The 15,000-nt window shown below is 39.9% G+C and overlaps 1 protein-coding gene and 1 long non-coding RNA gene across 7 annotated transcripts in view; one reads left to right on the forward strand and one right to left on the reverse strand.

Annotated features, from left to right (window-relative positions):
• The window catches only part of LOC133643358 (uncharacterized), an 86,816-nt gene extending 76,626 nt beyond the window's left edge, over window positions 1-10,190 (forward strand). Inside the window, exon 5 of the long non-coding RNA XR_009824671.1 lies at window positions 9,465-10,190. This is a non-coding gene — a long non-coding RNA (uncharacterized LOC133643358). The remainder of the gene's footprint in view (window positions 1-9,464) is intronic.
• Window positions 1-15,000, reverse strand: part of LOC133643351 (proto-oncogene tyrosine-protein kinase Src) — an 85,423-nt gene that overhangs the window by 28,003 nt on the left and 42,420 nt on the right. For 4 of the 6 annotated variants that reach the window (XM_062037844.1, XM_062037846.1, XM_062037845.1 and 1 more), the window contains exons 3-5: window positions 10,115-10,214; window positions 9,443-9,460; window positions 6,398-6,678 (exon numbers count right to left, since the gene is read on the reverse strand). In XM_062037844.1, coding sequence (XP_061893828.1) covers window positions 6,398-6,678; window positions 9,443-9,460; window positions 10,115-10,214 — 399 coding nt within the window. The remainder of the gene's footprint in view (window positions 1-6,397; window positions 6,679-9,442; window positions 9,461-10,114; window positions 10,215-15,000) is intronic. The other 2 variants (XM_062037847.1, XM_062037848.1) reach the window with 2 other exon arrangements.

Genomic DNA, 15,000 nt, shown 5'->3' on the forward strand with positions numbered 1-15,000 from the left:
ATTGATATATATTGATATATAATGTAGGAACCAGAATATTGATAACAGAAAGAAATGGGGGGAGGGAGGTTTTTTGGGTTGGTGCACTAATTGTAAGTGTATCTTGTGTTTTTTATGTTGATTTAATTAAAAAAAAAAAAAAAAAAAGACGATACAGATAATAAAAAAAACGATACCGATAATTTCCGATATTACATTTTAACGCATTTATCGGCCGATAATTATCGGACATCCCTAATAATTACTTAAACATCTGCTTGTCACCTTGACTTATGACTTATCCATCAGTCTGTATGTACAAAAGTCAAATACATAGGCAATTGTGTAGTAATATAATAAGGCGATTATTAGGGGTGTGGGAAAAAATCGATTCGAATTCGAATCGCGATTCTCACGATGTGCGATTCAGAATCGATTCTCTTTTTTTTTTTAATCGTTTTTTTTGTTTTTTTAAATAAAATTATTATTATTTTTTAATTAATCAATCCAACAAAACAATACACAGCAATACCATAACAATGCAATCCAGTTCCAAAACCAAACCCGAGCCAGCAACACTCAGAAGTGCAATAAACAGAACAATTGAGAGGAGACACAAACACCACACACAACAATTGAGAGGAGACACAAACACCACACACAACAATTGAGAGGAGACACAAACACCACACACAACAATTGAGAGGAGACACAAACACCACACACAACAATTGAGAGGAGACACAAACACCACACACAACAATTGAGAGGAGACACAAACACCACACACAACAATTGAGAGGAGACACAAACACCACACACAACAATTGAGAGGAGACACAAACACCACACACAACAATTGAGAGGAGACACAAACACCACACACAACAATTGAGAGGAGACACAAACACCACACACAACAATTGAGAGGAGACACAAACACCACACACACAACAATTGAGAGGAGACACAAACACCACACACAACAATTGAGAGGAGACACAAACACCACACACAACAATTGAGAGGAGACACAAACACCACACACAACAATAGAGGAGACACAAACACCACACACAACAATTGAGAGGAGACACAAACACCACACACAGCAATTGAGAGGAGAAACAAACACCACACACACAACAATTGAGAGGAGACACAAACACCACACACAACAATTGAGAGGAGACACAAACACCACACACAACAATTGAGAGGAGACACAAACACCACACACAACAATTGAGAGGAGACACAAACACCACACACAACAATTGAGAGGAGACACAAACACCACACACAACAATAGAGGAGACACAAACACCACACACAACAATTGAGAGGAGACACAAACACCACACACGACAATTGAGAGGAGACACAAACACCACACACAACAATTGAGAGGAGACACAAACACCACACACAACAATTGAGAGGAGACACAAACACCACACACAACAATTGAGAGGAGACACAAACACCACACACAACAATTGAGAGGAGACACAAACACCACACACAACAATTGAGAGGAGACACAAACACCACACACAACAATTGAGAGGAGACACAAACACCACACACAACAATTGAGAGGAGACACAAACACCACACACAACAATTGAGAGGAGACACAAACACCACACACACAACAATTGAGAGGAGACACAAACACCACACACACAACAATTGAGAGGAGACACAAACACCACACACAACAATTGAGAGGAGACACAAACACCACACACAACAATTGAGAGGAGACACAAACACCACACACAACAATTGAGAGGAGACACAAACACCACACACAACAATTGAGAGGAGACACAAACACCACACACAACAATTGAGAGGAGACACAAACACCACACACAACAATAGAGGAGACACAAACACCACACACAACAATTGAGAGGAGACACAAACACCACACACAACAATAGAGAGGAGACACAAACACCACACACAACAATTGAGAGGAGACACAAACACCACACACAACAATAGAGAGGAGACACAAACACCACACACAACAATTGAGAGGAGACACAAACACCACACACAACAATTGAGAGGAGACACAAACACCACACACAACAATTGAGAGGAGACACAAACACCACACACAACAATTGAGATGAGACACAAACACCACACACAACAATAGAGGAGACACAAACACCACACACAACAATTGAGAGGAGACACAAACACCACACACAACAATTGAGAGGAGACACAAACACCACACACAACAATTGAGAGGAGACACAAACACCACACACAACAATTGAGAGGAGACACAAACACCACACACAACAATTGAGAGGAGACACAAACACCACACACAACAATAGAGGAGACACAAACACCACACACAACAATTGAGAGGAGACACAAACACCACACACAACAATTGAGAGGAGACACAAACACCACACACAACAATTGAGAGGAGACACAAACACCACACACAACAATTGAGAGGAGACACAAACACCACACACAACAATAGAGGAGACACAAACACCACACACGACAATTGAGAGGAGACACAAACACCACACACAACAATAGAGGAGACACAAACACCACACACAACAATTGAGAGGAGACACAAACACCACACACAACAACAGAGGAGACACAAACACCACACACAACAATTGAGAGGAGACACAAACACCACACACAACAATAGAGAGGAGACACAAACACCACACACAACAATTGAGAGGAGACACAAACACCACACACAACAATAGAGAGGAGACACAAACACCACACACAACAATTGAGAGGAGACACAAACACCACACACAACAATTGAGAGGAGACACAAACACCACACACAACAATTGAGAGGAGACACAAACACCACACACAACAATTGAGAGGAGACACAAACACCACACACAACAATAGAGGAGACACAAACACCACACACAACAATTGAGAGGAGACACAAACACCACACACAACAATTGAGAGGAGACACAAACACCACACACAACAATTGAGAGGAGACACAAACACCACACACAACAATTGAGAGGAGACACAAACACCACACACAACAATTGAGAGGAGACACAAACACCACACACAACAATAGAGGAGACACAAACACCACACACAACAATTGAGAGGAGACACAAACACCACACACAACAATAGAGGAGACACAAACACCACACACAACAATAGAGAGGAGACACAAACACCACACACAACAATTGAGAGGAGACACAAACACCACACACAACAATAGAGAGGAGACACAAACACCACACACAACAATAGAGAGGAGACACAAACACCACACACAACAATTGAGAGGAGACACAAACACCACACACAACAATTGAGAGGAGACACAAACACCACACACAACAATTGAGAGGAGACACAAACACCACACACAACAATTGAGAGGAGACACAAACACCACACACAACAATAGAGAGGAGACACAAACACCACACACAACAATTGAGAGGAGACACAAACACCACACACAACAATTGAGAGGAGACACAAACACCACACACAACAATTGAGAGGAGACACAAACACCACACACAACAATTGAGAGGAGACACAAACACCACACACAACAATAGAGGAGACACAAACACCACACACGACAATTGAGAGGAGACACAAACACCACACACAACAATAGAGGAGACACAAACACCACACACAACAATTGAGAGGAGACACAAACACCACACACAACAATAGAGGAGACACAAACACCACACACAACAATTGAGAGGAGACACAAACACCACACACAACAATAGAGAGGAGACACAAACACCACACACAACAATTGAGAGGAGACACAAACACCACACACAACAATAGAGAGGAGACACAAACACCACACACAACAATTGAGAGGAGACACAAACACCACACACAACAATTGAGAGGAGACACAAACACCACACACAACAATTGAGAGGAGACACAAACACCACACACAACAATTGAGAGGAGACACAAACACCACACACAACAATAGAGGAGACACAAACACCACACACAACAATTGAGAGGAGACACAAACACCACACACAACAATTGAGAGGAGACACAAACACCACACACAACAATTGAGAGGAGACACAAACACCACACACAACAATTGAGAGGAGACACAAACACCACACACAACAATTGAGAGGAGACACAAACACCACACACAACAATAGAGGAGACACAAACACCACACACAACAATTGAGAGGAGACACAAACACCACACACAACAATAGAGAGGAGACACAAACACCACACACAACAATTGAGAGGAGACACAAACACCACACACAACAATAGAGAGGAGACACAAACACCACACACAACAATAGAGAGGAGACACAAACACCACACACAACAATTGAGAGGAGACACAAACACCACACACAACAATTGAGAGGAGACACAAACACCACACACAACAATTGAGAGGAGACACAAACACCACACACAACAATTGAGAGGAGACACAAACACCACACACAACAATAGAGAGGAGACACAAACACCACACACAACAATTGAGAGGAGACACAAACACCACACACAACAATTGAGAGGAGACACAAACACCACACACAACAATTGAGAGGAGACACAAACACCACACACAACAAACCAAAAGTAGTGAAACAAAAATGAATATTATCAACAACAGTATCAATATTAGTTACAATTTCAACATAGCAGTGATTAAAAATCCCTCATTGACATTATCATTAGACTTTTTTTTTTAAAAATAAAAAAAGAATAATAGTGTCACATCGCATCTCATAAGCTTGACAACACACTGTGTCCAATATTTTCACAAAGATAAATTAAGTCATATTTTTGGTTCAGTTAATAGTTCAAACAAATGTACATTATTGCAATCAGTTGATAAAACATTGTCCTTTACAATTATAAAATCTTTTTACAAAAATCTACTACTCTGCTTGCATGTCAGCTAGGGGTGGGGAAAAAATAGATTGCCATTCTCACGTTGTATGATTCAGTATCAATTCTCCTTTTTCAAAAATCCATTTTCTTCCCCCGCTCCCGGCAATGTGTATGTGCCTTCTGGGCTACCGTAGGTATTGCGCAATAAACAGCGTTGCTACCTGGTGGCTAGCTAGTACTAAGGGGAGTGTACAGTGTAGTGTTGTTGTGTTGCCGCTAAAATGCAGGTAAAAAAAAAAAAAAAGACACAGAGCAGCCTAAAGAAACACAAGCGCCTCCGCGGGCTTTGAAAGCAAACGTTTGGAGACACTTTGGATTTGACCGTGGCAAGAAAGGGCTTGACATGACTCATGCAATTTGCAGACTTTGCAACGCTAAAGTGAAGTCTTTTGGGAATACTTCAAATCCCCGCGCTCCCTTGGACAGACACCACCCACAGTTATCAGAGGAAAAGCATCATCCACTAACACCACCGGCAGCAACTTTGGGTTTGGTTTTGAAATTGTATTGCATTATTATGGTATTGTTGTGTATTGTTTTCATTTAAAAAAATAAAAAAATAAAAAATCGTTTTTGAATCGAGAATCGTGTTGAATTGAGAAAAAAAAAAATCGATTTTGAATCGAATCGTGACCCCAAGAATTGATTCTGAATCGAATCGTGGGACACCCAAAGATTCACAGCCCTAGCGATTATACATTTATTTTTATACTTTCGGCATAGATTATGCCAGATAATGTTCATGGATATTATTTTCAATGTAAAAAATTGAAGAAGAAAAAAGAATATTTTTACTGTAAGATAATTTTTTACCTTGAGCCAAGAGTCTGAATACTTAATACGACATGTGATTTTTGAGTTGTTTTATTTTTAATAAATTGGCAAGCATTTCTACAATTCTGTTTTTTTCCTGCCAAGATGGGGTGCTGAGTGTACATTAATGAGAAATAAAATGAACTTTTTTGGTTTGATCAAATGGCCGCAATGAAACAAAGAGTGACAAATGTAAAGCCGCCACCCACGGTATATGGAAAAATATTTTTTTCTTCTCAAATTGTGGTTAGAGTGTCCGCCCTGACATCGGTAGGTCGTGAGTTCAAACCCTGGCCGAGTCATACCAAAGACTATGAAAATGGGAGCCGTTACCTCCCTGCTTGACACTCAGCATCAAGGGTTGGGATTGGGGGTTAAATCACCAAAAATGATTCCCGGGCGCGGCCACCGCTGCTGCTCACTGCTCCCCTCACCTCCCAGGGGGTGATCAAGAGAGATGGGTCAAATGCAGAGAATAATTTCGCCACACCTAGTGTGTGTGTGACAATCATTGCTACTTTACTTTTAAAAAATGTGGTGGGTGTGGCTTATATACCAACGCGCTCTATAGTCCGGAAAATATGGTATGTGCACGGTTGAAGTCTCACCTTTGGTAGTCTCGCTCTCCCGCACCAAGAAAGTCCCTCGTCTGTTCTGCAAATTCAAAAGGATCCTTTCCGAGTCCCGCCTGGTGATCTTGCCAAAGTACCACCTGCCATGTGGACCACAAGATGTAGTAAGAGCACACCTCCGTGTGTAAACTACGATACAGTAGTGGAGGAGAACGTACTCTTCGGCTTGGATGGAGTCTGACGGCGCCACGTAGTTGCTGGGGATGTAACCGCTCTCGCCGGTCGTCAGGGAGCGGGCGAGCCACCAGTCTCCTTCTCTGTCATGGCAACAAGCGAGAGAATACTCAAAAAAGAAAGAACAATTATTAGGAACAGTAAGTTTGTGATATTTTAATAGAGGTGATGAGTTGTCATGGTAATAGTGTGCGGAAAACCTTGGTGACAATGTCAGCTGCAGACATGCAAGGCACCGGGACTCTGTGATAGTGGCTGGTTGTCCTTACACAGCAATATCCCATTTAGTACCAGACTTGACACCTTGACTCATCTTAGCAGGAAAATGTGTTTGTGAAATAAGGGAAGTGGAGCTTGAAGCTTCACACTTGCTGAGCCACATCACATCAGAGTTCTGTCTATTGTCAAAATGGAGTGCACTACTTGGCTATGACCAGCAGAGGCGCTGTCGTATGCAGACTGAACTAGTTTTGATAGTCCAAAGTGCGGGCTGGTGGCCATTTGCAGACCGCAGCTCATTTTTTTACGGCTCGCGGCCCATTGTAAAAATACTATTACAAAAGAAAGATTAAAATTAGAAATATAGAGCAAACAGGTGTAATGTAATGAAAAAATGTTGCAATAATGACACTAATAACAAAACTGACATTGCTCCAAAGATTAAAAAAATGTATAATCGACTAATAGAGCTGAAGTTGATATAGAGATTCAAACATTCAAAGAAAAAATATATATATTGATATATGACTTATTTTTAACACCTTTATGAGTTGTGGCCTTTAGAATTCACAAGATTTGTAGTCTGATGTTTTTTTTTTAACTGTCATTGTTAAAAAAATAATAACATATAATGGACTAATAGATCTGAAGTTGATCTAGAGATTCAAGCGGTCAAAGTAAAAATAATATATATTGATATATGACTTATTTTAACATTTTCATAAGTGGTGGCCTTTTGGATCCCCCAACATTTTTAGTCTGATGTTTGTTTTTTTTAACTGTCATTGTTCAAAAACAAAAAAATGTATAATCGACTAATAGATCTGAAGTTGATGTAGGGATTCAAGTATTCAAAGTAAAAATAATATATATTGATGTAGGACTTATATTGAACACTTTTATGAGTGAAGGCCTTTTGGATCCCCCAACATTTTTAGTCTCATGGGGTTTTTTTTAACTGTCATTGTTCAAAAAACAATAAAAATGTATAATCGACTAATAGATCTGAAGTTGATCTAGAGATTCAAGCGTTCAAAGTAAAAATAATATATATTGATATATGACTTATTTTTAACACTTTTATGAGTGAAGGCCTTTTAGATCCCCCAACATTTTTAGTCTGATGTTTGTTTGTTTTTTAACTGTCATTGTTCAAAAAAACTAAAAAACGTATAATTGAGTAATAGATCAGGGGCCGTACTTATCAAGCTTCTTAGAGTGCCATTTTACACTTAAGTCCTGAGAATTTGCGAAATTTAGTCCTACTCTCAAACTTAAGAATAAAAGTTTTTTATCAACGTTCTTAAATCTAAGAATCACTCCTACTCTCCACGATATTTAAGTGACCTTCAGAGGTGTCTTAAGTGGTTAGGAGTTGCCAGCAGGGGATGGCACTGAGGCGAGAGAGACGTGCGCCAACGTTCAGGGAACGGAACAATGTTTTGTTTTTTTTTGATGACGAGCAGCTGATCAAACGGTATCGTTTAGACAGAGCGGGTATTATTTTTGTCACAGATTTAATACTTTTCGATTCCTTGTTGATTTCTGCATGTGGCTGCAGTGGGCTAGTATATATAGAGCCACCCACACCAGTTTCAAATTAGTTGCCTAATTAATGAATTGGAAAGAAAATGTTATGACAGTAGCGTATGTGTGTGGCCGTGAGGTGAGTGACGTCAGTGAGTGTGTGGGCGAGAGAAGAGAGGGAGCGGTAGCGTGAGTGCCGGCGGGGACTAGTTTGTTTTGTATTATTTCGTAGTTTATTGTCAAAATATACACTCCCATTGTCCACTTAAATATTTACAAGATATTTCTTTATTCTTAGACAACGGATTCCCTTCCGTGATTGGTCATTCTATGGACACAGAAATGACGTCACCTAAAATTCCGTTTACGGCACATAGTAATGTCGTAATTCAGCTCTGAGTGTGACACTTAAGATTCAGTCCTACACTTCGCTGAAAGTGTGAGTAAGACGCTTGATAACTAACTTTTAAGTGCAGCTTTCAGCGAATAATTTATTTACTCTTAAGTCAACTCTTAGCAGACTTCTTAGGAGTAATTCTAAGAAGCTTGATAAGTACGGCCCCAGATATATATTTTTTTTAACTATCATTGTTTTAAAAAAAAAATCAAAAGCAATGTTGGTCTGAATTATTTACATATTTAGGCCTCCAATTACTTCACATCAAATATTGTACTAGAAATTACATAAAAAACATGTGTTTTGTTGGAAAAAAATGGGCATAAAACATTAATATTTTGTTTTACTTTTAACACCTAAATATCTATAGATCAACTTCAAATATATCGTTGCGTTTTTTTTTTAAAAGATATATGTCTTATTTTAAACACTGAGATGACCCAAGACCCTTTTGGGTCCCGGGAACTTTAACATTTCCCAAAATTAGGGGAGCCCTAATAGTTTTGAAAATGAAAAATATCAAAATGGCACCCGCATGCTTTCATTTTTTTTTAGTATGTGGAAAAAGTTTGGACATCCCTTGAATAGAGTCATCTCATGTATAATTAATACATTGACTGCAGTGTGGATCAGCACAGTGTTAAAAGAAAAAAAAAAAAGAGGTTGCATAGGATTTTCTGTGGATTGCAGGAATAAACACTGACCTGAAGCTGTACTTTTTCCTAGGAGAGACCATGAGGCGTGAGAGAGAGGAAGAGAAAGAGGTAACAGACACAGCAGACACATCAAAACACAGCAAGGCGAGCGGCACAGACAAGACAGCGGAGGCGGTGAATACGCGGCGGGACAACACAGTAGAGCTGATATATATAATCATTACATCATTGCTAGTACAGAAGACACAGGAAGCCTCATGGTGTGTTTGTACTCCAAGAAAGATCCAGTCTGTATAGAATTTGAGCACTTTGATTAATATGCTCCCATATTGAAAGAAAAGAATGGCTTATTTTTAGGTTGACGAACCCTACTATGTCGTCCCATAATGCAGATAAAGAACAGGAAGCTACAGTGAGAACAACACTACTCAGTTTTGATTGACACTGACATTACTTTAACAACATGTTCATAAACACCACATTGCACTGAGGTGTGGCTATAATATCTTGGTAGGATGTAAGGTAGTTTAACACATGATAAACAGTTGACAGTAAATATCTGGGATGTATTACACTTATAGATTGAGGTACAATACAGCACCATGCCAGGTAAAGACATTGACTTGTCTACTTTTCACAAGCTCTAACTCTTGTTGTAATGCGCCTTTACTCAAACATACGCTCTACAAATCTGTTACGACCGTAAGTCGGCTTCCTTACGTGTTGTTGACAATCTGCAGCGTGTCGCCTTTCCGAAAGGTCAGATCGGATGCGGTGCGTGATTCATAGTCATACAGAGCCACAAATGTAGTGACACCTCCTGTAAGAAACCACACGCCAAGAATATGCATTTAGGGAACAAGATATTCTATAAAAAAAAAAGACCAAAGTGCCTCTTTCTATAACTTTTCAACTTTTGCCCCGTGGATGACTTCAGATCAACCCCTGGCTAACATTGTTTGTAAAATATGTTTGAAAACGTTTGTCATAGAAATGATCTTTGACTAGTGTTTTTGCGGTAGGCCCTTAAAGGCCTACTGAAATGAAATGTTTTTATTTAAACGGGAATAGCAGATCCATTCTATGTTTCATACTTGATCATTTCGCGATATTGCCATATTTTTGCTGAAAGGATTTAGTAGAGAAAATCGAGGATAAAGTTCGCAACTTTTGCTCGCTGATAAAAAAAAGCCTTGCCTGTAGCGGAAGTAGCGTGACGTCACAGGAGCTAGTATTCCTCACAATTCCCCGTTGTTTACAATGGAGCGAGAGAGATTCGGACCGAGAAAGTGACGATTACCCCATTAATTTGAGCGAGGATGAAAGATTCGTAGATGAGGAACGTTACAGTGAAGGACTTGAGAGGCAGTGATGGACGTATCTTTTTTCGCTCTGACCGTAACTTAGGTACAAGCTGGCTCATTGGATTCCACTCTCTCCTTTTTCTATTGTGGATCACAGATTTGTATTTTAAACCACCTCAGATACTATATCCTCTTGAAAATGAGAGTCGAGAACGCCAAATGGACATTCACAGTGACTGAACATGTAAATACACGATTAATAATATTCAGCTTTGCGAAGCTAAAAAAATAGAAGCTAACCTAGCAACGTAGCCAACATGATAGTATAGCAGTCTCAAATGCAGATAGAAACTAAATAAAAAAAAACCCTGACTTGATGGATAGACAGAAGATCAAAAATACTATTAAACCATGAACATGTAAATACACGATTAATAATATTCAGCTTGGCGAAGCTAAAAAAACAGAAGCTAACTTAGATGCGGCGGCGGGCTTACTCACTGTAGTGCGTCTGCTATCCTGCTCAAAACACAACACAACCTCCTGGTGTTGGTGTTGCTGTAGTCCGCCGCTCCACCGATCCCACCTACAACTTTCTTCTTTGCAGTCTCCATTGTCCATTAAACAAATTGCAAAAGATTCACCAACACAGATGTCCAGAATACTGTGGAATTTTGTTGAAGAAAACAGAGGTATTTGAATTGGGTCCAAACACTTCCCTTGACCTCGTGACGTCACGCGCATACGTCATCATACCGCGACGTTTTCAAGCGGAACTTTCCTGGGAATTTTAAAATTGCACTTTAGTAATCTAACCCGGCCGTATTGGCATGTGTTGCAATGTTAAGATTTCATCATTGATATATAAACTATCAGACTGCGTGGTCGCTAGTAGTGGCTTTCAGTAGGCCTTTAAACAGAGCAGAGTGCTCCCGTTATCAGATCCTGCTAAGAATCAGCGTCCTCAGCTTTTGTATTTTCAATACCACACTGGAAAAAGTGTCCCTCTTAAAAAGAGTCATCAAAAATATTCCAAGTTATTTTTGCTTGGGATGGGCAAAAAAAATCTGCCAATGGAACAAGTCAAAATTGTCTTGGTAAGATTTCTTCAAATAAGACATAATGCTGTATTTAAGCTTTAAAAACTTAAAAGTGATATTGAAATTAGTAATTAAAGGCCTACTGAAAGCCACTACTAGCGACCACGCAGTCTGATAGTTTATATATCAATGATGAAATCTTAACATTGCAACACATGCCAATACGGCCGGGTTAGATTAGTAAAGTGCAATTTTAAATTTCCCGCAAAATATTCTGCTGAAAACGTCTCGGTATGATGACGTTTGCGCGCGACGTCACGGATTGCAGCGGACATATTGGGACAGCATTGTGGCCAGCTATTAAGTCGTCTGTTTTCATCGCAAAATTCCACAGTATTCTGGACATCTGTGTTGGTGAATCTTTTGCAATTTGTTTAATGAACAATGAAGACAGCAAAGAAGAAAGCTGTAGGTGGGAAGCGGTGTATTAGCGGCAGGCTGCAGCAACACAACCAGGAGGACTTTGAGTTGGATAGCAGATGCGCTACCGTGAGTACGCAGCTTTGGCTTCCAAACATTTGATCGCTTGCCCGTACGTGCATGCCGCTATGTGCATGTCACGAACGTAACTTTGGGGAAATATATGTGCTGTATGAACTTTACAGAGGTGAACGGTACTTTGGGCTGTGGGATTGAGTGTGTTGTGCGGGTGTTTGAGTTGTATTGGCGGGTTATATGGACGGGAGGGGGGAGGTGTTTGTTATGCGGATTAATTTGTGGCATATTAAATATAAGCCTGGTTGTGTTGTGGCTAATAGAGTATATATATGTCTTGTGTTTATTTACTGTTTTAGTCATTCCCAGCTGAATATCAGGTCCCACCCGCCTCTCACAGCATCTTCCCTATCTGAATCGCTTCCACTGCCCTCTAGTCCTTCACTCTCACTTTCCTCATCCACGAATCTTTCATCCTCGCTCAAATTAATGGGGTAATCGTCGCTTTCTCGGTGCGAATCGCTCTCACTGCTGGTGGCCACGATTGTAAACAATGTGCAGATGTGAGGAGCTCCACAACCTGTGACGTCACGCTACTTCCGCTACAGGCAAGGCTTTTTTTATCAGCGACCAAAAGTTGCAAACTTTATCGTCGATGTTCTCTACTAAATCCTTTCAGCAAAAATATGGCAATATCGCGAAATGATCAAGTATGACACATAGAATGGACCTGCTAGCCCCGTTTAAATAAGAAAATTTCATTTCAGTAGGCCTTTAAAACTTACTATCAACTATACTTACCAGTATTTTGAAATGTTGCATCTTATAAATCTCCCTGTGATGCAGTATTTTTTCCTTCACAAGATCTACTGCTTAAAAACGAGTTGTTATATCTCACAGAAAAAATTACATTTAGGGGATTGTGACTTGTATTAAAGTACCAGTAGAGTTGAAAAATAAGTTATTTATCGGATTTATGACACCAAAAGGCTTCCAAAGTTTGCGACTAAATAGATATGATCAAAATAGTATCAATCTAATGGAGATTCCCGAGCCATTTTGAGAAATAATGAGGCAGTCACGTGATCCACAGATCCCTTCCCCACCAACAACAATGCTAATCAAGCAGACGTCATGAGAGCCAACAACAATTACTTTGGGAAATAATATGATTCAGAACCTTATATTTTTGAGCCCGAACACAAAGAGGATGAGCAATACGTTTTAGAAGCTGAGTGCTAAACGGATACAGCTTTATTGAAACACTATAGCATCAACAGCATTGCGAGGTGCTAAACTTACAAACTAACCATAATAAACCATAATAAAACAAACACTTACTGTACAATTTCCACTCTCACTGGGATGCCGACCGACAGGACGCTTATATAATCCGGTTAAGATGAAGTTTCAATCACAGTCCTCACAAAAGGTTAAAAAAGCTGTTGCAACTTTTTGTGTTTTTCGCCATCTTGGGGGTTGTCAAAGTCGAACAGCCTCTCGGTCCATGGCCACATTTGTCTACTACCAGGTGATGCATGAATAATAATCTAGAATTTACTTTTAGCAAGTTTAAGACAAAGCAGCCGCCGGCTTAGTGTGCCAACAATAGTAGCGTAAGCTAACATTAGCTCAATGCTATCAATGCGCTACAAAAATAGTCCGTCTGTGTTGACGCTTATAATAACAATATCGCTCATATTTGGTTAATTTTTAGGTCACAACATGTAAATGGAGTATTATTATCGGTTTCTGGATTTCTTTAGAGGGTATAATGGGCGTAACAGAGCACCCTCGATCTGTTGACTCAAGTGTCGGCTATTTATTTACGATTTCGAAAGGTCTTGCATTGACATTAAATACAACATATGGTTAAGGTGTTTGATTATTTCGAACATGCATACAATTGCTATATGATACATCCCATTTTTCTCATTAAATAAGAAGGATTGAGAGAAAGGAAGTCAGCCTCACTACTCTCCTAGACGAGCTTTCTAAAAAAGTAGCCCGCCCAAAACAATTGAATTCAATAGCTCTGCACTATAGGAACTTCTGTAACATTGAAAGTCAGAGGTAGCCCTTGATATTGTACTTTGGCGCATATCCATAGCTATTTTGCGCCTGTTCTACATCCAGATTGAACAATTTGTCATAGCCTGATGAGATATCGACATGCAGGCTTGCAGGCTTGCGGAGATACGTGATGAAGGACAAAGCCGTCAAACTGAGGACTGTGTACTTTCGTTCTTTTAATGTTATTGAACTCAACAAGGGCTGATGCAGAAAGGAATGAACAGAGTGCCTGCTCACTGGACGGAGTTACTTTAGTTCAACCATCTGGCCAGTCCAGACACATTAATGTCAAGTAAAGTTTGTGTTACCTTTTTGTCACCGGGAGAATTCACAGCTTGCAGGGAAAAGTACTTGAGTGGGTGTTGATGTGACTCACTGTCTGAGGACTGATGTCGCTACAAACAACATGTACAGATGTGAGATGTTTTCAATTATTTACTGTCAAATATTACCACATTTTAATTGCAGTTTCTCTTTGGTATGGACCCGATGTGAAGATCTTTGAACACCACTGGTCGGCCTCCATTTCAACACAATTTCAAAAATTTTAAGAAGTATTAAGAAGAGTTAAACAACTTGCACTGAGCCTAGTCTATAAAATCCGCTACACCTCCCTGATACCGAAGTACATGTCAAACTACTTCCTTAACGTAAATGACCGTCATAACCACAACACCAGGGGGTGCTCTACTAA

Source organism: Entelurus aequoreus, linkage group LG26, assembly GCF_033978785.1.
Source record: "Entelurus aequoreus isolate RoL-2023_Sb linkage group LG26, RoL_Eaeq_v1.1, whole genome shotgun sequence".
Lineage (NCBI taxonomy): Eukaryota > Metazoa > Chordata > Actinopteri > Syngnathiformes > Syngnathidae > Entelurus > Entelurus aequoreus.